Source organism: Mytilus galloprovincialis, chromosome 5 (assembly GCF_965363235.1).
Source record: "Mytilus galloprovincialis chromosome 5, xbMytGall1.hap1.1, whole genome shotgun sequence".
Classification (NCBI taxonomy): Eukaryota; Metazoa; Mollusca; class Bivalvia; order Mytilida; family Mytilidae; genus Mytilus; species Mytilus galloprovincialis.
In genome coordinates this window covers 89,795,642-89,818,681 of record NC_134842.1, presented here as the reverse complement: position 1 = coordinate 89,818,681, position 23,040 = coordinate 89,795,642, and the positions used below count along the sequence as shown (strand labels likewise).

At 33.4% G+C, this 23,040-nt stretch overlaps 1 protein-coding gene across 3 annotated transcripts in view; it reads left to right on the top strand.

Moving 5' to 3' along the window:
* Positions 1–23,040, top strand: part of LOC143076653 (uncharacterized) — a 39,972-nt gene that overhangs the window by 9,535 nt on the left and 7,397 nt on the right. For all 3 annotated transcript variants that reach the window (XM_076252494.1, XM_076252495.1, XM_076252493.1), the window contains exons 5-17: positions 4,546–4,687; positions 5,280–5,487; positions 5,878–5,911; positions 6,319–6,546; positions 6,956–7,134; positions 8,620–8,770; positions 9,436–9,663; positions 10,847–10,966; positions 11,494–11,864; positions 16,270–16,383; positions 17,745–18,114; positions 19,270–19,373; positions 20,077–20,225. In XM_076252494.1, coding sequence (XP_076108609.1) covers positions 4,546–4,687; positions 5,280–5,487; positions 5,878–5,911; positions 6,319–6,546; positions 6,956–7,134; positions 8,620–8,770; positions 9,436–9,663; positions 10,847–10,966; positions 11,494–11,864; positions 16,270–16,383; positions 17,745–18,114; positions 19,270–19,373; positions 20,077–20,225 — 2,398 coding nt within the window. The remainder of the gene's footprint in view (positions 1–4,545; positions 4,688–5,279; positions 5,488–5,877; positions 5,912–6,318; positions 6,547–6,955; positions 7,135–8,619; positions 8,771–9,435; positions 9,664–10,846; positions 10,967–11,493; positions 11,865–16,269; positions 16,384–17,744; positions 18,115–19,269; positions 19,374–20,076; positions 20,226–23,040) is intronic.

Here is a 23,040-nt window from a genome sequence, read left to right as displayed (position 1 = left end):
CTATAACTTTAGTTTAAGTAAATAGAAATCTATGAAATTTTGTCACAAGGTTTATGACCACAAAAGGAAGGTTGGGATTGATTTTGGGAGTTTTGGTCCCAAAAGTTTAGGAATTAGGGGCCAAAAAAGGGCCCAGATAAGCATTATTCTTGGTTTTCGCACAATAACTTTAATATAAGTAAATAGAAATTATTTGAACACAAGGTTTATGACCATAAAAGGAAAGTTGGGATTGATTTTGGGAGTTTTGGTCCCAACAGTTTAGGAATTAGGGGCCAAAAAAGGGCCCAAATAAGCATTATTCTTGGTTTTCGCACAATAACTTTAGTTTAGGTAAATAGAAATCTATGAAATTTTGTCACAAGGTTTATGACCACAAAAGGAAGGTTGGGATTGATTTTGGGAGTTGAGGTCCCAACAGTTTAGGAATTAGGGGCCAAAAAAGGGCCCAAATAAGCATTATTCTTGGTTTTCGCACAATAACTTTAATATAAGTAAATAGAAATTAATGAAATTTAAACACAAGGTTTATGACCACAAAAGGAAGGTTGGGATTGATTTTGGGAGTTTTGGTTCAAACAGTTTAGGAATTAGGGGCCAAAAAGGGACCCAAATAAGCATTATTCTTGGTTTTCGCACAATAACTTTAATATAAGTAAATAGAAATCTATGAAATTTTGTCACAAGGTTTATGACCACAGAAGGAAGGTTGGGATTGATTTTGGGAGTTTTGGTCCCAACAGTTTAGGAATTAGGGGCAAAAAAAGGGCCCAAATAAGCATTATTCTTGGTTTTCGCACAATAACTTAAATATAAGTAAATAGAAATCTATGAAATTTAAACACAAGGTTTATGACCATAAAAGGAAGGTTGGGTTGATTTTGGGAGTTGAGATCCCAACAGTTTAGGAATAAGGGGCCCAAAGGGTCCAAAATTGAACTTTGTTTGATTTCATCAAAAATTGAATAATTGGGGTTCTTTGATATGCCGAATCTAACGTGTATGTAGATTCTTAATTTTTGGTCCCGTTTTCAAATTGGTCTACATTAAGGTCCAAAGGGTCCAAAATTGAATTTAGTTTGATTTTAACAAAAATTGAATCCTTGGGTTCTTTGATACGCTGAATCTAAAAATGTACTTAGATTTTTGATTATTGGCCCAGTTTTCAAGTTGGTCCAAATCGGGGTCCAAAAATTAAACTTTGTTTGATTTCATCAAAAATTGAATAATTGGGGTTTTTTGATATGCCAAATCTAACTGTGTATGTAGATTCTTAATTTTTGGTCCTGTTTTCAAATTGGTCTACTTTAAAGTCCAAAGGGTCCAAAATTAAACTAAGTTTGATTTTAACAAAAATTGAATTCTTGGGCTTTTTTGATATGCTGAATCTAAACATGTACTTAGATTTTTGATTATGGGCCCAGTTTTCAAGTTGGTTCAAATCAGGATCCAAAATTATTATATTAAGTATTGTGCAATAGCATGAAATTTTCAATTGCACAGTATTCAGCAATAGCAAGAAATTTTCAATTGCACAGTATTGCACAATAGCAAGAAACTTCAATTGCACAGTATTGTGCAATAGCAAATATTTTCAATTGCACAGTATTGCGCAATAGCAAGAAATATCTAATTGCACAATATTGTGCAATAGCAAGAAATTTTCAATTGGAGTTATCTTTCTTTGTCCAGAATAGTAGTTGAATCAACTTAAATCATTGTTTTATACAATATACAATGTATATTCACTTTTACTACCAACTGATAAATTAAAACAATCTTTACCATTCAGTGATAACAAACACTTTATTTTACATTTTAATATTTTATGATGTATTTAAATGAGTAGTTATTGTTGCAAACTCCATTAGAAATTTGAATTGAGATCAGTTTTGGAAAAAGGGAAAGGGGATGTGAAAAAAAATGGTGGGGGGGGGGGGGGGTTAAATTTTTCTCATTTCAGATTTCATAAATAGAAAGAAAATTTCTTCAAACATTTTTTGAGAGGATTAATATTAAACAGCATAGTGATTGCTCAAAGACAAAAAAATTATTTTAAGTTCATTAGACCACATTCATTCTGTGTCCAAAACCTATGCTGTGTCAACTATTTAATCACAATCCAAATTTAGAGCTGAATCCAGCTTGAATGTTGTGTCCATACTTGCCCCCACTGTTCAGGGTTCAACCTCTGTGGTTGTATAAAGCTGCGCCCTGCAGAGCATCTGGTTTTATGAATGAGATACCCGACGTCATAGAAAGATGATACAACAAGGAAACGCAAACAAGGGATGCTAAAATGTGGTATAAGTCAATTCTTTTAAACATATAAGACATAAGTAAATTATCATTTAATTCATCCAAAACTATCTAAATACGTTATTGTAAAAACTTTAAGCATATGTCACTAATTCAGTTTGCTCCGTTCTTTTACGCCAATTTGATAGTGCGTTTATTTTATTTATGGGAACAGCAAATATTTGCCTCCACCTAGACCGCTTCGATCCAAAACAATTGCTGTATTTGTCCTATTGAATCTAAATAATTCATGGGGGCTTGAATATATCGTGATTTTACTATCATTATCGCTCATGGTAAAATATTTGTCATAAAGGGCCAAACCATGGTAAAACCATGATATGTTCAAGCCCCCATGAATTATTATACCCCACGCAACGAAGTTGCAGAGGGTATAATGTTTTTGACCCGTCAGTCCGTCCGTCAGTCCCTCCGTCCGTCAGTCCGTCCGTCAGTCCTGTTTCTTGTCATCGCAACTCCTCTCAAACCACACAACAGAATTTCACGAAACCTTTTCAGATAATAAGGACATACTAAGTTGTGCATATCGACGGGAAATTGCGATTCAATTTTTTTTCTAGGAGTTACGCCCCTTTGAACTTATTTACTTTAATTTACTACTGCAACAGTTTGTCATCACAACTCCTCTCAAACCACACAACAGAATTTCACGAAACCTTTTCAGATAATAAGGACATACTATGTTGTTGTGCATATCGACGGGAAATTGCGATTTAATTTTTTTTCTAGGAGTTATGCCCCTTTGAACTTATTTACTTTAATGTACTACTGCAACAGTTTGTCATCACAACTCCTCTCAAACCACACAACAGAATTTCACGAAACCTTTTCAGATAATAAGGACATACTACGTAGATGTGCATATCAACAGGAAATTACGATTCAATTTTTTTTCTAGGAGTTATGTCCCTTTGAACTTATTTGCTTCAATGTACTTCTGCAACAGTTTGTCATCTCAACTCCTCTGAAAACACACAACAGAATTTCATGAAATTTTGTAGATAATAAGGACATACTATGTAGATGTGTATATTGACAGGAAATTATTATTCAGTATTTTTTCTAGGAGTTACGCCCCTTTGAACTTATTTACTTTAATGTAATACTGCAACAGTCATGACAGTTTGTCATCGCAACTCCTCTCAAACCACACAACAGAATTTCACGAAACCTTTTCAGATAATAAGGACATACTATGTTGTTGTGCATATCGACAGGAAATTGCGATTCAATTTTTTTTCTAGGAGTTACGCCCCTTTGAACTTATTTACTTTAATGTAATACTGCAACAGTTTGTCATCGCAACTCCTCTCAAACCACACAACAGAATTTCACGAAACCTTTTCAGATAATAAGGACATACTATGTTGTTGTGCATATCGATGGGAAATTGCGATTCAATTTTTTTTCTAGGAGTTACGCCCCTTTGAACTTATTTACTTTAATGTACTAATGCAACAGTTTGTCATCGCAACTCCTCTCAAACCACACAACAGAATTTCACGAAACCTTTTCAGATAATAAGGACATACTACGTAGATGTGCATATCAACAGGAAATTACGATTCAATTTTTTTTCTAGGAGTTATGCCCCTTTGAACTTATTTGCTTCAATGTACTTCTGCAACAATTTGTCATCTCAACTCCTCGGAAAACACACAACAGAATTTCATGAAATTTTGTAGATAATAAGGACATACTATGTAGATGTGTATATTGACAGGAAATTATTATTCAGTATTTTTTCTTATACAATTTTTTTTTCTTATACTTATTTAATTTCTCCAATGACAATGTGGGGACGTGGGGTATGTGAGCGTGCTCACTAAGGTTCTTTAATTTCTTAATTTTAGATTAAAATCTTTGATTTCACAACTAATAACTTTAATGATATCAAGTCATGTTGTTTGCTTTTCTACAAATGTTTACAAGAAGACTTGATGACCAGAAATAAGCAGAGGAGGTGGACTGAGTAAAGATTTATGACAGAGAGCCCTCATTATGTCTTTCATACTTATTTATGACAGAGAGCCCTCATTATGTCTTTCATACTTATTTATGACAGAGAGCCCTCATTATGTATTTCATACTTATTTATGACAGAGAGCCCTCATTATGTATTTCATACTTATTTATGACAGAGAGCCCTCATTATGTATTTCATACTTATTTATGACAGAGAGCCCTCATTATGTATTTCATCGTGTTCATTCTTATTTATGACAGATCCCAAAGAAAGACTGAAAGAAGAAAAAGATGGCATAGTACTGAGTCCCCAGAGGAGGAGTTTTGGGACAGGATGTCATGTGACAGCTCCTACGATGACAAGACAAGTTAGTTGTCCTGCAGATTATAAGGACGACAACAGGTACTATAGCCAGACATACATGACATAATCAATGTACTCTGTATTCTCTGTGGTTTTCTTGTTAAAACAATCAAAGCTACAGGAGTTCAAATTAGCGGTGGGTCTGTTTGGTTTTTTTATAAACTTTTTTTTTCTTCTAAAAATTGAACGTTTAAAAAAATAAAGCAGGACTGTTAATTTTGTTCAAAGGTTCTGGACCTTTCTTTGCCTACAGTAAATTTAAAAACCTGCAAGCAGTTGTATTCTGTTACTGCTAAATGTTAGTTCACAATAAATAAATTATGTGGATGAATTGATCATGTTGATATTCGTTTAAATCTTTTAAAAATTTTTAAATGTTTTTCATTATGGAATAAAAAACTATAAAACTCTGTGCAAAATTGTTATTGAAAATCATAACATTTTTAAAACAAACAAAGCATAACAAAGTAAATAGATAAAGAATTATTATAGATTTGTATATTTTAACAAAAAGTTTTTATTAACCAACAAAATTTTCACACAAAACGAGATGGATGAATTGTCAATAATTCAATTATCAATTTAGGGATGAAATAGGAAAGATGTAACCAAACACATGTCTCTTTTACAGAAATGTCAGACGTATTGGTAGTGGTAGAATTCAAATTGACCGAGATAGAGGAGAAAGAGACCGTGAACCTCAGCATGCTCAGAGAGAGCGTGAACCTCAGAGAGAACGGGACTATAGGGCAATCCGTGATAGATTTGATGACGGAAGAGATAGGAGATATGATAACAGGGGAGACAATCGAGGCTACAGAAGGGAGTATGATGACAGGGTAAAGTTTGTTTTAAAAATATTGTATTTAAGATTGGTATCAATGACTATTTATTATAGACGTACTGATGCATTATAAAAATTTCTGAAAATTTTCAGGTATTATAAATTTTAAAATTTTTTTTTCATTGGGCCTAAATTATAAATGAACAAGTACAAGTAACTTGCAATACAGGAAGTTCTTTTTTCTAAAATGACAAAATCTGACAATTTGAATTGATTATGGATTGCCTTAGAAACCAACTAGATTGAAGGGCCAGCTGAAGGACACCTACGGGGCGGGAATTCTCGCTACATTGAAGACCCATTGGTGGCCTTCGGCTGTTGTCTGCTCTATGGTGGGTTGTTGTCATTTACATAATTTAAAATTATTTTTTTCATCATTTTTTAGAGGGACTTCAGTCGGCATTTCAGCAGAGACAATGGTTAGTATGATAGAAGAAATTTATTTGTTTGTTTTTGAATAAAATTCAATAAATATATACTTAGTACATGTAGTGTAAATACAAATCTTATTTTGTTAAATAAAACTTATCAATTGTTTAGCAATATTTCATTTTCCTTTCTAGGTCAGAATTTTAAGAGTAAATACTATTCATCCTTCATAATAATTTTAAATTATCATCTTGTTGAATTCTTATTTCATGTGGCCGAATTAAAAGAAAATTTGGTAGCCATATCAATTTTGATTTTAGAAGAAAAAATTCTGATTTTGTGTTAAAGTTTTAGTCTGTATTTTCAGTTTGAAAATTGAAATTAACCTTTACCTTGTCCAAGTATTGAAAATTGTCTAGTGACAAATGTTAACCTGAGTGTTTTGTGTCAATTGTAGGTCGTAACAGACACGATTCTTACCGTCACCGTGAAGAAGAGGAACCGGAATGGTTCTCGGAGGGACCCACCAGTCAAAATGATCGCATAGAACTTCACGGATTTGAAGGCCCCAGAGAGGTCAAAGAGGAACATGTAAAGGGCAAGGACGATGAAGAAGACGATAACAACATGGATACTGGATTTGATGAGGAATATCATGAAGAGGCTCAACAGGATGAATCAAATAGTAAGGAACTTTGTGATAATGCCAAATTTTTTTTAGAGAAAAAAAATATGGTTCAGAGGGTGCTTCAATATATTTTAGATATTGAATTAAAACAAACATATTTGAGGGGGCATTAATTGTTACCCTTGTCTGTTTGTAAAGCTGTCCTTATGAAAGTATGTTCCAAAATTGGTTTCCGTTCTCTAACTTTGTAGCTTGCCTCATCAAAATACAATGAAACTTAAACACTATGCATGCTACCACAAAGTTTGATCATGTACTAAATTTGGTGGTTTCACTTTAAACATTCTAGTGTATGTTCCTTTTAAATGTTGTATGCATACAGGGCCATCATCTGTGTCTTATTCTCCATATCTTGTACATTTCTTATATTATAAAAGCACATTTTATATGCTGTTTTATTTTACAGAAAGTTCAGAAGTAAAAGTAGCTGATGTGAAGGAAAGAAATGGAAGTCTGGAGACAAACGAGTCAAGTTCACCTGAAGAATCAAATAACTCTGGCAGTCTACATGTCCAATCACCACAGGCAACAAACTTGTTTGACTTTAATGAGTTCTTCAAGATAGAAAATCTACCAGGCTTAAATGTAGGTATTCTGGTATCAACTATGATATGTATCTCTGATTCCTTAAGGCCAAAAAAAAATATATGTCTGTTTCCTGCTGCCAAGGCAAAAAAATCAGGGTCGGTAGGTCGGGATTTTTTTTTTTTTTTGATTTTTTTTTACTATTTTTGCACTATTTTTGCACTCCCTGTCAGATTTGCAGATGGTTAAATGTCATGTTTGGTTAGGGTCCTGTACCCTAAAATCATTTAATCTCTTTAAAGAAGCTTCAATTGAATAATCCTCCCAGTGCCAACATTTTTTAAATCTTAATTGTAGCACATTTGTGCTGGGAGCAGCCATTTTGCTTGTTTGGGTATAGTAAAATATGGATTTGGATCGGACCGGAATTTTTCCGGACCGGAAACGATTTTTTTTCCGGAATTGAATAAAAAGTTCTAGGGTCGGGGTCTTTGAGTCAGGGTCGGTCGGGAAACAGGAAACAGACATATATTTTTTTTTGGCCTAATATTTAATGTAAATTCAGATATTATTGTGAGCATTTATCATTGTGAATTTGTCATTTTATACTAAAATGCTATTTTATTTTGCGAAAATTCTGGTTTTATTTCAGTTTATTTCATATCTTAAAAATTCAAAATGCCAGTTTAAATTACTGCAATTTTTCACAATAATAAAAAATCGCAATAATTTCTGAATTTACAGTAATCACTATTAAAACATACAAGCAAACTGACCTTGACTTTCCAAACAGATGAAAAATAACAAAGATACAACCAACAGCACACAACACAGCATAAAAACCTTTAACTAAGCAACAGTAACCCTCATCTAAACAGGTGATGATCTCAGGTGCTTCAGAAGGGTAAGCAAATTGTGTTCAACATGTGGCACCTGTCTTGTTTCTCATGCGAGTACATAAATAAGTTTAATATCGTAGGTAACATTACCTGGTATCTTATCATTCAGCGAAATTGATATTGGAAAAGAAATAAAAACCTACAATCAAACTCATTTAAAATGTATATGATATTTTTATTATTGATCCTCTGCATTCTCCTTGTCTCGGAAGAAGAGGGGATATTGTTTGCTTGTCCCTATGTCCATGTTGTAGTTAATTGGTCTTTAGAAATTGAATTCATCTGGTCCAGAAATCAACAAAATTCTACTGTTTATCAAACATGGTTTCCAAAAAATTCTTGAGAGGAAAAGAACTTGTTAGTCATAATGATTTGGGTATTGCTTCTAATCTTAATATTGTAAAAATGTTCGTGCAAAGTTCCATGTATTTTAGGTTGTTTAAAGGCCATGTAAATGGGTCAGCATTTTATGCTGGTTTGTCAGGTCTACGCATCCACCAAATACTAATCATGCTTATTAAATATTAACGCTTTGTCTCCTGATACTTTAATTCTGTGTTGTTTACATTTGATGATATTTTGATTTTGATAGTAGAATTAGAACAGTTTGATTGTTGCGTTACATTAGTACATATTGACTTTGTAGGAAGGAGGTAGTCCCACTGCTGAAGTCCAGGCTGGATTCCAGAGTCGGTTCAGTCGCTGGTTCTCCTCCCATCATGGAGGAGGCAGTATGGGTAACAGCAGAGAGAACAGTCGCAGATCATCAATCAATGAAGACTTCGGATATCTCAATGGTCAGTTTATTTATGAGATGAGACTTGTATACATTTTAAGTGGTAGTTGGTATGATAACTTTGCAATTATTTTGAAATTTATGAGAAAAGTCCACTGATATTTACATGATTTAATTTTGTTTTAAATCTTTTTATGCCCCACCTACGATAGTAGAGGGGCATTATGTTTTCTGGTCTGTGCGTCCGTTCGTTTGTCCGTCCGTCTGTCCGTCCCTCCATCCGTTCGTCCGTCTGTCCCGCTCCAGGTTAAAGTTTTTGGTCAAGGTAGTTTTTGATGAAGTTGAAGTCCAATCGACTTCAAACTTAGTACACATGTTCCCTATGATATGATCTTTCTAATTTTAATGCCAGATTAGAGTTTTTACCCCAATTTCACGGTCCACTGAATATGGAAAATGATAGTGCGAGTGGGGCATTCGTGTACTGAGGACACATTCTTGTTTGTATGTATACTGCATACTGCTGGTTCATGGAGAAAAAAATTCCATGCTGTACATCACTGTATGACTATATTTATTCAAATGTTTAATCAATGATTTATTCAAAAAGTCTTCATGGATTGGCCTTGACTTTTTTTAGATTTCCAAAATTTTGAATCTGAAGAATTTGATATCTATTTGCAGTAAGAAACTTTTATTGTATGTCTCTTTTAAATGTATTTTCAGAGCTACTTAGTGGAACCAAAAGTCCAATTGTTCCCTCACCACCACCTAACACCATTAATTCAATGTACGACAAGTCTGTGTTCATGACACCAGGCAACAGCACATTCTCTGACAAACCACAGTGTATTAGCGTGGACATGTCTGTCTCACAGAAGAACATTATAGCTCCAATGTTAAACAGTATATTCCAGAATTCTGGATCATCACATCACAAGCGTAATGATAGCAGTAAGTAGTCAAAATGCTATAGCATTTATCTTGGTCAATAAGTGAAGAAATGGTTCTCTGCAAGTAAATATGAAGATTTGGAAGCAGTAAAAATATATTGCCTATTTATGACCTTTTAGTGCTGCTTGGGCATACATCATCAATAATCAGATATTCATCAGAACATTATATTTATCTTTATTTTCTTTTTTTCTATATTAATTTTTTCTTTTTTTATTATTTTAAATTTGGTTAATTTAACTTATTTTTCCTCAAAATTTCCATTCTTAAAAAAACTATAAAACTTAGAATATCTATATGTTTGTTAAAATAATTATTCCAATATGATGAATACATTTATTTGTGGTCCTTATTTTTGAACTATTATTATGTTATATTTTAACATGTTTAAAAGCAAATGAAAAATGTGGTTATATATTATAGTAACTACAGCTTATATATTTTTTTTTGTAAAATGAACTAACAAATACTAACACATATATATTTACATGATCTATTGCTAACATTAACGAGGCCAGGATAAGGTACCGGTATTCGATGTTTTCATTACTAACAAATGTACAGATTTCAATAAAAAATGAAAATGAAAAAAAAAAAAAAAAAAAAAAAATAATCAGATTATCAGAGTCAGCAAACACAAAAGAATGTTGTTAATTAGTTTTTAACTAATTCCTGTAAACACTACATACACACTAAGTGATTGCTTTGTGCTTATTTTCAAAATAACAAACAGTGGCTTCTCCTGCAAAATTTGTTTTTAATTCATGAATTGAACCCCTGCATGAAAAGTCTTAACAATCTATGTTTACAGTATAAACATAAATGCAGCCATTAACAAAATTACTTTCAATTGAGTAGTAGTTAAAACAGATATTTCATAATATTTACATAAACATAATTGAAATGGAAACCTAGCACAAGACTTAAAAATGCAAATAACGGACATCCTTTGAGTCCTGAAATGTTGAAACAGTCTTACTTGCCTAATCTGACACACTGGGGACCAGAAAAACATGTCTGATTAAGCAGGGTGTCAGAATACTCAGGTTAGGTATATTTTGGGACCATGAAAATGTATTAATTAAAGCAGGATGTTCGAATACTCGGGTGTTTGATTAGGCAGGTTGCACTGTATAAGCATAATTCCACAAAAGGTGTGTTCATAAATATGTTTTGTTTACAGACAGCAGTAATTACAGTGTACAGGATGTGGAGGCCCAGCTGAAGGCTTTATTGTTTGGAAGGAAAGACTCCACTGCCTCTAGTAGTGGTAATAACAGTCCTGCTGTGTCCTCACCTAGAAGTAAGTCTCCATCTTATACAACATAACTACCTCAGTTTTCTAGCTTAAGGTTTTTATGTCCTCAAGGTAGCAGAGGGCACATTAACTTTTACCCTTGTCCATCTGTACGTCCCAAAGTTGGTTTCAGTTCTCTAACTTTAGTTTGCCGCAACCAAATGTTTTAAAGCTTATATATACACAATGCTTATAACCACAAAAGACAGATTAAGTTTGAATTTTGGTTGTGTAACTAAAATCTTTTTAGAGCTTTGCATGTGTCTTTACAGTTGGGAAAATTGCTGAATTTTTTGTTTCCATTCTTTAACTTCAGTTTGCCTCAACCAAATGTTATGAAACTTATACACAATGATTATTACCAAAAAACTTATATCAGCTTGAATTTGGATGGCATCATTTTAGCTGTCTTAAATAATGTCCCTTTAAAACATTATATGCAAGCAGGAGCATCATCATCTTTATCCCATAGACATATTCTCCATTGGTTTATGTATTTAAACATTTTTTGACAATATTTATTTGGTTTACAGATGTACCATACATCAAGACTGTACAGGAACTGGAAGCTGATATGAAGCCAACGACCACACCTGGTGGACATAACTACCCTCAGCAGCCAATCCCCCACCCCCTGGCAATGAATCATCACAAGATTGAAAGACAGAACAGAATGACGCCTCCTGGTGCAAGAATGACTCCTCCTGGTGTGAGAATGACTCCTCCTACTGTGATTCACCATCACCAACCACACCAGCAACAACATCAGCAGCATCAGCAGCCCTCGTCTCAACAATCTTCCCGACGATCAAGTGAGGATGAAGGAGATTTGACAGCATTTAATAAATTACTGAGTCTGATGCAAGCTGGTGCAGCGGCAGCTGTAGAATCTCCAAAAATTCCAGTAAGTTTCTGTTACATTGTAATGTCTAAATTTAATACATTACCACAAAGAAAATCATTTTCTACTATGTTTCACTAAAATAGAATTTATAAAAAAAGAAAAAAATATATTCAAATTTAAAGAAGTGCGATTTTTCAGGAGAAATTATCTCCACTTGATAAAACTTTGACCTGTTCGTCATATGTCTTGTTAGCATACCTGTTTAAAAAGATATTAAAACTGTACACTGAACACTACCTGATAGTGCGGTGACAGAATAGGAAAAAGTCGATTATTCAAGAAGTTTAATTTCACTCCATGGTACACGGCTAAAAATTGGCACAGTACTAGAAAAATGATTTTACTTGAATTTAAGATTGGTCGTCAAAAAGTCGTATGGTGCAGTTTTTTTTATTTCAGCTTTAAATCAGCGAGTTTGACATCAAATGCAGATCATTAGTGGCATGCAATTTGGCTTTTTATTCAAAAGCTGTCATCGCATATCTTTCTTTTTTGTTTTATTCAAACATCGGACATAGTGTTCTCTGCATTAGGCGAAAAGGGTAATCCTCTAAGCCTTTTGATGACAAATTATGAAGGTACAAACTACTATTAACGGGGACATTTTGTGTTTTACCCGATTCCAGCATCATACAATAAAGCGCTGATGAATAAATTATATCGTATCTACTATAAAGTAATAAAACTGCTATTTTTCTTTTCATGTACACATGTTTTTATGAGATAATATTGTTTAAAACAATATCTTTTTTAATTTTAAAAATCTCTGCTAATCAATCATTTACTTTAAAAAAATCCGGATAGTTGTGTCCTGTCCATGATCGGGCTGAGACATAGTTTTCCTGTAATATTTTGGACTTGATATTACTTGTTTTTGTTGATTGTTTATTGTTTCGTTAAATTATTTTGGTGTTCATAATTCTTTTTAAAGGTTCTGTTAATCTCATTTTATTTATGTAAGAGGCAAATTACGTTTTTCAGTGGTTTATTTAAGAAATAGGAATCCGACAAAATCCCCAAAAGATAACAAAACTAGAAAGTCCGTTGAAACTTTGCTTTAACATTTCAAAGTAGCAAACATTCATTTTAATCCCTTAAATAGTGTTAATTTCTTAAATGCAGAAGTGGAATAATTGATATATGTTTACCAACGTACAGTAAATTGAGGCATTTTGACACAGTTGATTGGTGTAATGATGAAATATACCCGAAATTACGTGGATAATTCAGTGTGACTTTAATCATAGATGTACATCTATCATCGGGTTAGTTCTATTCGCTTGAAAATTGTTTATAATAAAAATTGAAACGAATGATGCATAAGTCTACATGAAATAGTGATATCTATACAGTTCGGACTGCAATTTGAAATACAGAACCTTTAAAAGACCTAAAGAAACCATTTTGCTTAGTTCTTTGATTTCAAAATTCAGATATATTGAAGATATCCTGTCTCTATTTACCTACACATAAGTCAGTCAGTACTTACATTTCCCAGTTCGCTTGTGATAAAAGATACTACAGAAATTAGAATGTTCGCATCGTATCTTGACCTTTTCTTTGATATTGAGACGGATTGTGGACTACAAACAAAAATTATATGACAAAATTTGGAGGGCGATTTTAACTTTCCAATGTCAATTCCCCAGGTCTCAATGTACTACACTCCTCTGCGCCATCGTATAAAGTGCACATATCTCAAATGATACCTTACGTTGGTCCTTGTTCAGTCAATAAATACTTCATGAACAGGGGTGTACCTCTGACTACTTTAAACAGGCCACAGGATTTAAAGGGATATTAACACATATTAGTCGACGATAATATCAAGGGTAAGAGTAGAAGAACGACGTAAATGGCAAACAAAATTCTGCAAAACTCTACATAGACCACCCAAGATAACACGAAGCATACTGAAAAACAGGGGTTATCTCATGTGCCCCCGGAAGTTTTAGAAGATTCTGTTTCAATTGTAACACCTGAGTGTCGAACGTGGAAATTTAATTTTGGGAACATGTACTTAATTATGAAGAACTGGCGACTAAAACAGAACAGGCAACAGCAGAAGGTCACCGTATCACGAGTAATGATACCTGTAAGCTCTGTCGTTGCCCATCTCATTAGCAACATTTTGCAGTTTACAATTTTGAGATACTAAGTATCAGATCAGATCTGAAAATTTGCAATTAATTTGTTTTCCATTCCTGCTTGTAACATATTGATACTTGTAACATATTGATACTTCTGATATGCATGACACAACCAAACTGAACTATTTTTTTTTCTGGAATTCCCCTAGTTTTGGTTAAAACATAACCATCGGTAACTTACGTAATGTTGTCTGTAATGTTTCTTTGAGACATACAGACAAAATGGCAGCCGGCTAAAGTCAAGAAATTGAAGTCACGGCTATCAAAGGTTGTGCTATGTGTACTATTGTCTGTCGGTGTTTTCCATTTTTTGGCCATGGCGTTGTCAGTCTATTTTCGTCTAATGACTTTTAATGTCCCTTTGGTATCTTTCGTCTCTCTTTCATATGCTTGCATCTATTGTAAAGAAAACTACAACCAAGACGAGGAATTTCATTTTCTAAAACAGAACATTTAAGTAAAGGCTGTTTAATGCTTATTTATCATACAGCCACTGTAAACCTTTACTGGGAGTTAAACTGTTTTATTCTGAATTACAAGAACATTCACAGAAGAAAGTTTTTTACCATCAGCAGTGTGATATAAATGCTGTCCCTAGTTCAGATATCAAATCACTTATACAGACCAGACTGTAGGTATAACGACCACGACAATCGGAAATATTCAGCAGATTACAGTCATGTGATCATGGCTAGTGTGTACTGTCGATGCGGATCACAGATGTTGTTTTTTCTTGACTTTTGTTTAGATATATTTTGAGTTTCAAGCTGCAGGACAAGACGTTTCTTTCAATACAGGGTTCTTTTGGCATTTGTCCCAGAGGTGCACTGATATTTCAGTTGTTTTATGTCCCAAATAAAATAGAGTGACATGGCCAAAGTGTATTTTATAATGACGATGATGTCCAATGGTGATGGATAAAAGCTCGCTATATGTGGTACACAAACATTTGACCACCACTCTATTGCAATGCACAGCACGTTAAATGTCCGAAGTTTAACATTGATATTAGCAATATTATTATAGGATTCGTGCTTAAGAATTGTGTCGTGTTCTTTAAACACTATGGACCAATACTGACATTCGAGATTTGTCAAACCTTCATGCACCTGCGGAAATATGTATTCCAGCCAATGGTGAGAACGTCGTAATAATGTTACCACATTACAAAAGTCATTTGAGGTCTGAATTACTGATTAAAGTTTAGTATATTTAGAGCTATGTCAATATATCCTGCATAAAAACAATATGATCTAGACTTGCGTCACTTAGTTTGGGATTGAATAACCGAAACTTTCTCCATTTTCAAACGAATAAAAGGCTGTTCTATCATAAAACATATCTTTTTAAAGTTGTAAGTTTATCTTAAAATGATTTATTTTACTACTAATACAAAACATTATTTCATAGAAATCGTCATGAAATCTTTAAACCTCAATCATAAGTATGTTTTGAAATAATTTTTGTTGTCCGTTTTGCATGTAGCGAATTCAACGTATACATGGTATATGGCTAAAACTTAAGTTTTCACTTTTATTGATGTATACGAGAATGGTTATAGTAATAAGTACATATGTGTTCATAATTTTCTATAAATTTTGTTAAGTTTTGACAGACGTTGTTCTTATTATTTGAAAAAAATACATCATTTAAAACTGAAAACTACCCCCCTTTTTGTAAAGTCGCATACGTGTGATTGGAAATTTCATTTATTGATGGGTTTCCATTTTTTGGAGGAAAAATTGAATAAGGAAGAAAATAGATTTAAGTTTTCAATCATTCTACTGTAAAAATGGTATTTAAATTGGAGTTAGATATTCAATTTTGTTTTTCCTTGAAAACGACCTGTGACCTTTGATCAAGATTTCTGAAAAACTGCACCATATTTTCTTTTGACGACCAGAAGAATCTCAAAGTACACATATTTCCGAATCCAATGATATATAATATAGCCGTGTACCATTTTTGACGATTAAAATTTCACAATTCCGACTTTGGTCACCGGCCTATGAGGATGTATAAAAGGAATATAATCCATGTAAAACGATTAAGGGGAGATAATCACTTTGAAATGTTAAAGGGGAGATAATTGAATTAACTTATTTCATTATTTGCCTGTCGGAGGGTATTCTTTCACAGTTCTAGTTTATATTGTATATAGCACTATTCTCCTCAATACTAATTTTTCTCGGATGGCACTTAATCTGATACTCAACAGGTTGAAGTACTTTTACAATCTCCATTTGTTATTTCAGACTCGACAGGAGACTAGAGTTCCTTCCCCACCACAACAGATGATGCAGGCTAGACCTCAGACTCCAAATAGTCAACAGACTCAAGCTCAAATTGCACAAAATGAGTTCTTACAGGTTAGCTCATATTTTTCTACCATAACAGGAAGGAGACCCTGACCTGGAAATATCAAACTGCCTATTAAAACATGCATGTTAGAATAATATCTAACAGTCAAGGGTGTAACTTAAACAAGTTATCAGAGAAAAATAAAATGCATGCCTTATAACAGACACTTTCATGAGTTGTCTACTCTTTTTTCCTTAGTGACACCTTTTGACGCCACCCCCTTTACTCCATAATGACGCCTTTTGACACCTGTGTAGTACCTCAGTTGAAATACTTTGACTACAAAGTGTCTGCTTCAGACTTAATAAAATTTGTATCCAATATGAAAAGGATATTCATAAGAATATCTGACTTGAATTTATTTGATGAAATATTTGTTTTTTTCGCAATTTGTTTATACTTTAAAGCATATTTTTAGCATTTTATTGAAAAATCCTATGCGAATCAAGTATGCAAAAAAAAAATGTCAATGGAGGAAAGGGTTAATCTGTAATAACATGTTTGTTATCACTTAAATATATATATCATAAATATTTTATCTTTAGTGGGCACTTGGGAATTTTTGAAACTTTGCGCAGTAGCTTAATATTACCTTGATAACTTATTGTTTAATTCCATTAATACAATTTTGATCAACCATGGCAAATCAATGAGACAAGGCCTTTAGGGAAATCTAAGCTGTTATAACAAGGCTTTGTTATTACAGGCATGTAACTTATTATATGAGAGTAAATGAGACACTTGGAAATTACCTGGAATTTTGCACAGTGCCTCATTACAAGCTCTGATCATCATTTCTTACATTGAATTGAAATACATTGTGATATATGTCTGCTGAAAGGCTTTAAAGAGATGCAGATAAGCTGTGATAACACCCTTTAGTTATTACAGGCATATTTTTTCTGTAATAACATAGGTGTTCTATGCATGATTGGTAAACTATGAACTGTTATATCTTTGCAAAGTTTAGTTAACATAAAGAAAATTATGATATCAATAGAACTTGTGAAAAATTTAACAAAATAAAAGTTGCATATTGTCCCTTTGAAACATGTAACATACATATGTTGTCACAGACTCAGTATTTTGATATTTTAGCCCACAATAATGACATGCATGTTATTTTTCTCTAATAATTTATTTAAGTTAGACCCTTGACTGTCTATAGATGCTTTATATCTGAGCTATTTAAAAATTTAAAATTAGTGTCTCAGATTGAACATTTTTTAATTAAATTGTGCTGACTTGTATCCAAATATTCAAAAATGATGTTTATTTTGGCATATATGGAGTTAATTGTGACACATAAGCAAACACAAGCTGTTTGTAACAAAGAAGACCTTATTATAGTGATATGATTTTTTTTCAGGCTTTACTTCGTAACAAGGAGCAACAGAACCTGATAAGACAGCAGGCTCTGATGAAGATGAATTACATGACAAAACAATCCACGCCTCTTGCCCAGCCAACACCTTTAGGTCAGCAGACACCAGGTGGCCTACGAACAACCTTGCCCGAATCATTGGCAAATTATATCAAACAGAACCCAACCATCATTACAAAATCAGCCTCCCCAACCCCTCCGCCTCAAACTGTCCTTCAACAGCCACAGGCTCCAACCATGATGAATATCATACAGAACACATCCACACCTAGAGCTCCATCACCGACACCACAACAAGTCATTCCAAACTTCATGCCACAGCCAACATCATCACCTCGTGTACCTTCACCAATCAGTAAGTCATAACGTTTACTTAATTATGTGAAAAAGACTGAGGATAATAGATTTAGAACTTATAGAGTTTAAACAGTGGACTCCATTTAATTGCCAATCTGATTTAATTTTTTTTTTTTTATACCCCCGCTTTAAAAAAGGGGGGGTATACTGTTTTACCTCTGTCTGTCCGTCCTTTTTATACCCCCGCTTTAAAAAAGGGGGGGTATACTGTTTTACCTCTGTCTGTCTGTCCGTCCGTCCGTCAGTCCGTCCGTCCGTCCGTCAGTCAGTCCGTCCCATGAAACTTTCGTCACATTTTTCTCAGGAACTACACATCCACCCTTTCTGTAATTTGGTATCAACATTTATATATGTCAGCCATACCGTGTGATGCGTTTTCAGATTCATCACTTGACAACTTCCTGTTTACCGAACACTTGTATGATTTTACACATGATAGCCAAGTTGAAAATTTTCGTCACATTTTTCTCAGGAACTACAATACAAGGATTTCTGAAATTTGGTTTCAGGGTTTATCTAAGTCAGCTATACCGTGTGATGCGTTTTCAGATTGATAACTAGACAACTTCCTGTTTACCGAACACTTGTGTGATTTTACACATGACAGCCAAGTTGAAAATTTTGGTCACATTTTTCTCAGGAACTACAATACAAGGATTTCTGAAATTTGGTTTCAGGATTTATATAAGTCAGCTATACCCTGTGATGCGTTTTCAGATTCATCACTCGACAACTTCCTGTTTACCGAACACTTGCATATTTTTACACTATTAATATTATCCACTTGCGGCGGGGTATCATCAGTGAGCAGTAGCTCGCAGTTACACTTGTTTTTACTCCTTCAGACTTTGTTGCAGATGTGTAAAATCTGAAGACATACCTCATGTTTGTTTTTTTTACTGTAAAAAAATTGTAATGTTAAGTGTGCGGGAGTATAGGACGGGAGTCCTTCAAGGGACTTTCAAAATATCCCTGCAACCAAGAACCTTTTTTTTAGATAATTTTGCATAATGCAAACTGAAAAAAGACCCATGACCCACATTCAATAATTGAACTTCCCTTCCTACCCTCCCACATATATGTTAATGGAATAGCCCTGATGAAAATATCTTAAAAAAACGTTATACATTATTTATATGCTTTGTGATTTTAGTGTTCAGTCAGCAACCACCAATGCATCTCAATGCGCCATCACCGATCCATCCATCTCAGTTGACAAGTACATCACCAATCAATGTACCAGCAGTTTCTATGTCTGTAAGTACACAAATTATCCAATGTCATGTCTAAGATACTTAGGGGACTGTCAACACTGAGGCTGTAAGTTCAAAATCAGGTGTGCTAGGCTCCAATTTTAATTGACTTAGCATTGTCAGTTTTCCTATTTCCGGTTGTGGTTCTCTGTGGGCACTCTGGATTCCTCCAACATTGACCTCCTTGAAAAAGCACAATAGTATCAAAAGTGGTATTGAACAACAATCAATCAAACTCAGAAAACTGTCAAAGTATTAACAAGTACGTAAATTATCCAGCAGTTTCCATGTTTTTCCGTGGGTTATTTTTGCGGGTGTAAAATTTTGCAATTTTCATTGAATATGGTATACGAAATATTTTGGTGGTTCAAAACTTTTATCAATACCATTGCATGTGCACTTTTAAATTGACGAAATATATTTTGGCGATTATGTTTTTTAAAAGAAAATAAGCGAAAATGTACACCTCTTGAAAATAACCCGCTATACGGTATGTTCAAGCAAACACTCACTACTTGTCACTTAAGATATATTTATATATTTATACATAGTTTAGTACTCCATTACTTATTATTTTCAAGCTAAATAATTAATAAGAGTTCTTTGATAATGTTTTGTTGGTCATGTTACTCAAATATAAACTTCACTGTCTGTTTTTGGCTATTTCAAGAGAGCATCATTTTACATACCTAACCGTACATTTTCAGTCGACTGCTTCAATAAGGCCACCTGTTATCCACCGTGGACCAAGTCCACAGGAATTAATAGCTCATACACAAGCCATAATGCAGACAGCTTTACTTAAGAAACAACTGGAAGATCAAAAAGAAAGATTTATGAAGAAACAACAAGAGAGGTATGCCTACTAGTATATTTTATTCATTTCAAACGAACATTGATAAGAACTTGCAGTAGCAGGTTAATCAACAACTATCTGAGCAGAATTGCATGTAAATCTACCACTAATCTTGTTTATTTTGAGATCTAGTATTACTAGATGGATTTTTGTAATATTTATATACTTGAATGTTTGAAATTGAAATAAGAAGATGAGGAATGAGTGCCACTGAGACAACTCTCCATCCGAGTCGCATTGTGTAAAAAGTAAACAATTATAGGTTAAAGTTTGATTCTATAGTAGTATGATTTATTCCTGTCAAATTCTCCTGGTTACAGTGCATCTGACAACAGTGGCCAACAAATATTTGTATTATGCCCCACCTACGATAGTAGAGGAGCATTATGTTTTCTGGTCTGTGCGTCCATTTTTTTGTCCATTAGTTTGTCTGTTCGTCCGTTCGTTTGTCCGTCTGACCCGCTTCAGGTTGAAGTTTTTGGTCAAGGTAGTTTTTGATGAAGCTGAAGTCCAATGAACTTGATTCTTAGTACACTTGTTCCTTATGATATGATCTTTCTAATTTTAAAGCCAAATTAGACTTTACCCTAATTTCAAGGTCCAATGAACATAGAAAATTAAAGTGAGAGTTTCAGGTTAAAGTTTTTGGTCAAGGTAGTTTCTGATGAAGTTGAAGTCCAATGAACTTGAAACTTAGTACACATGTTCCCTATGATATGATCTCTCTAATTTTAAAGCTAATTTCTAATTTTAAAGCTAAATTAGATTTGACCCCAATTTCAAGGTCCAATGAATATGGGTCAGAATTTACTGTCATGAAATTTTTGTTACATCCAAAACTGTCTTTTTAGAAAATTTAAAACTACTCATAAAATGAAAAGGCCACTGTAAATTAAACCTTGGGATCAAGGCCTTTCCATTTCTGTATGCAAAAAGATAACTTGTTCATGCAACATGATATTAGTGGCCTTTTTTCATTTCATTGAATGATGTAACACAGACTCCAAAACTTCTTGTAAATACTGGTTTTCAGAAATTCTATGAACAATTTAACATCTGTGTAGGGTTAAGTCTGTTCATTATCTCTAAACAGATTAAATACTAGCAGTATTCTGTCTAATTTTGAACCATATTCAAGAAATTTCACTTTTAAACTCATGGATGTAACAGGACACAATTTCGGATTTCTTTTTATGTTTCTGAATATACCACAATCAATTTTTGGTGAAAGGTTACAGGATATCAGAAATGCATGGTGCAGATGAAGAAAAAGTTGACTAAATCCAATTGGTTCCTCATACTTTTTTTATTATAAACTATTTTTCAAATTTGTTGTCTTTGTTACATCAAAAATTGATTTAGTTTCAGTGTTACACCATATACTGCAGTATCCATATTAGCTTATCTTTTCATGGACCTTTCCTAGTATTAATATTGTGGTGCAATGTGAACTAATCTCCGTGTGTAAATTGGGTTACTTTTATTCATGAATTTTTCATTAGCCTAAATTTTGACAAACAATTCAAGGGTGTAACAATGAAACCATATTCTACACAGACTTATTGCAGCGAAATGGTTGTACCATTCTTCATCTATCATAAATCTGTTTACATCAAACTTAGCCGTACCAAATTTGTCAGGTTAACAATCTTTATGATATCAGATTTAGAAATAACAAAATTAATCACAGTAATCCTTCATTACATGTATATTTATGTGGTAAATATAACTGAAATATTTCATGTACATGATGTAACTAATGTCTGGTTTGCACTTCCTTCAATTTTGCAACCTTGTTTTCTTCCATTGAAAGTTGAAAAGACTGCATGTGTTGAATATGGTTGTACATTAGTATGACATTATGTCATAAATTTTTCAAAACATCAATTGAATATTGCTATTATGTTAATTGGTTCTCTTTTATTTAATTTATTAGTGTTGTATATAAGATGTAACAAATTGACACTATTTTCATGGATGTCCAACACTTGCGTATTTGAAGTACTTCTAGGAAAAACCGTCCATGCACAACATTATACCCGAATGTTGGAACAGTTTATCTCCGGGTAAAACTGCATGTTTTTGACAGGGAACATCTCAAAGCTGTTTTAAGTAACATTTTTTGGATGTAACATTTATGACACAAAATGTTACATCTTCAATTTCTGCAAATATAACCTATTTTCTCGTTTTAATATGACATGTATACCCTATTAAGCACCATTAAATAGTTATCTAACACCTCTTATTGATATTAATATTCATATAGCAAAGAGTATTTGAAAGATACAATCAACTGAGACGTATTTTTAACCACATGATTTTTACGGACACGATAAATTCAACAAAATGTCCACCAAAAATCACATTGAAATTTAGTATAAGAAACACTTGCATCAGAAAAAGTGGAATTCTATTGGGATTATTTATATCATCATCATGCAAATTTTCTTTCATTTTATGTTTTATTCATTCTGAATCTTAATTGACTATACATTTTAAGAAATTGTCAGATGTAACACAAATTCCATGACAGTAAATTCTGACCCATATAGAAAATGAAAGTGAGAGTTTCAGGTTAAAGTTTTTGGTCAAGGTAGTTTCTGATGAAGTTAAAGTCCAATGAACTTGAAACTTAGTACACATGTTCCCTATGGTATGATCTTTCTAATTTTAATGCTAAATTAGATTTTTTACCCAATTTCACGGTCCATTGAACAGGAAAAATGATTGTACGAGTGGGGCATCCGTGTACTTTGGACACATTCTTGTTAAATGTGTGATACACTTATGTGCAGTAACATCATGTGACACA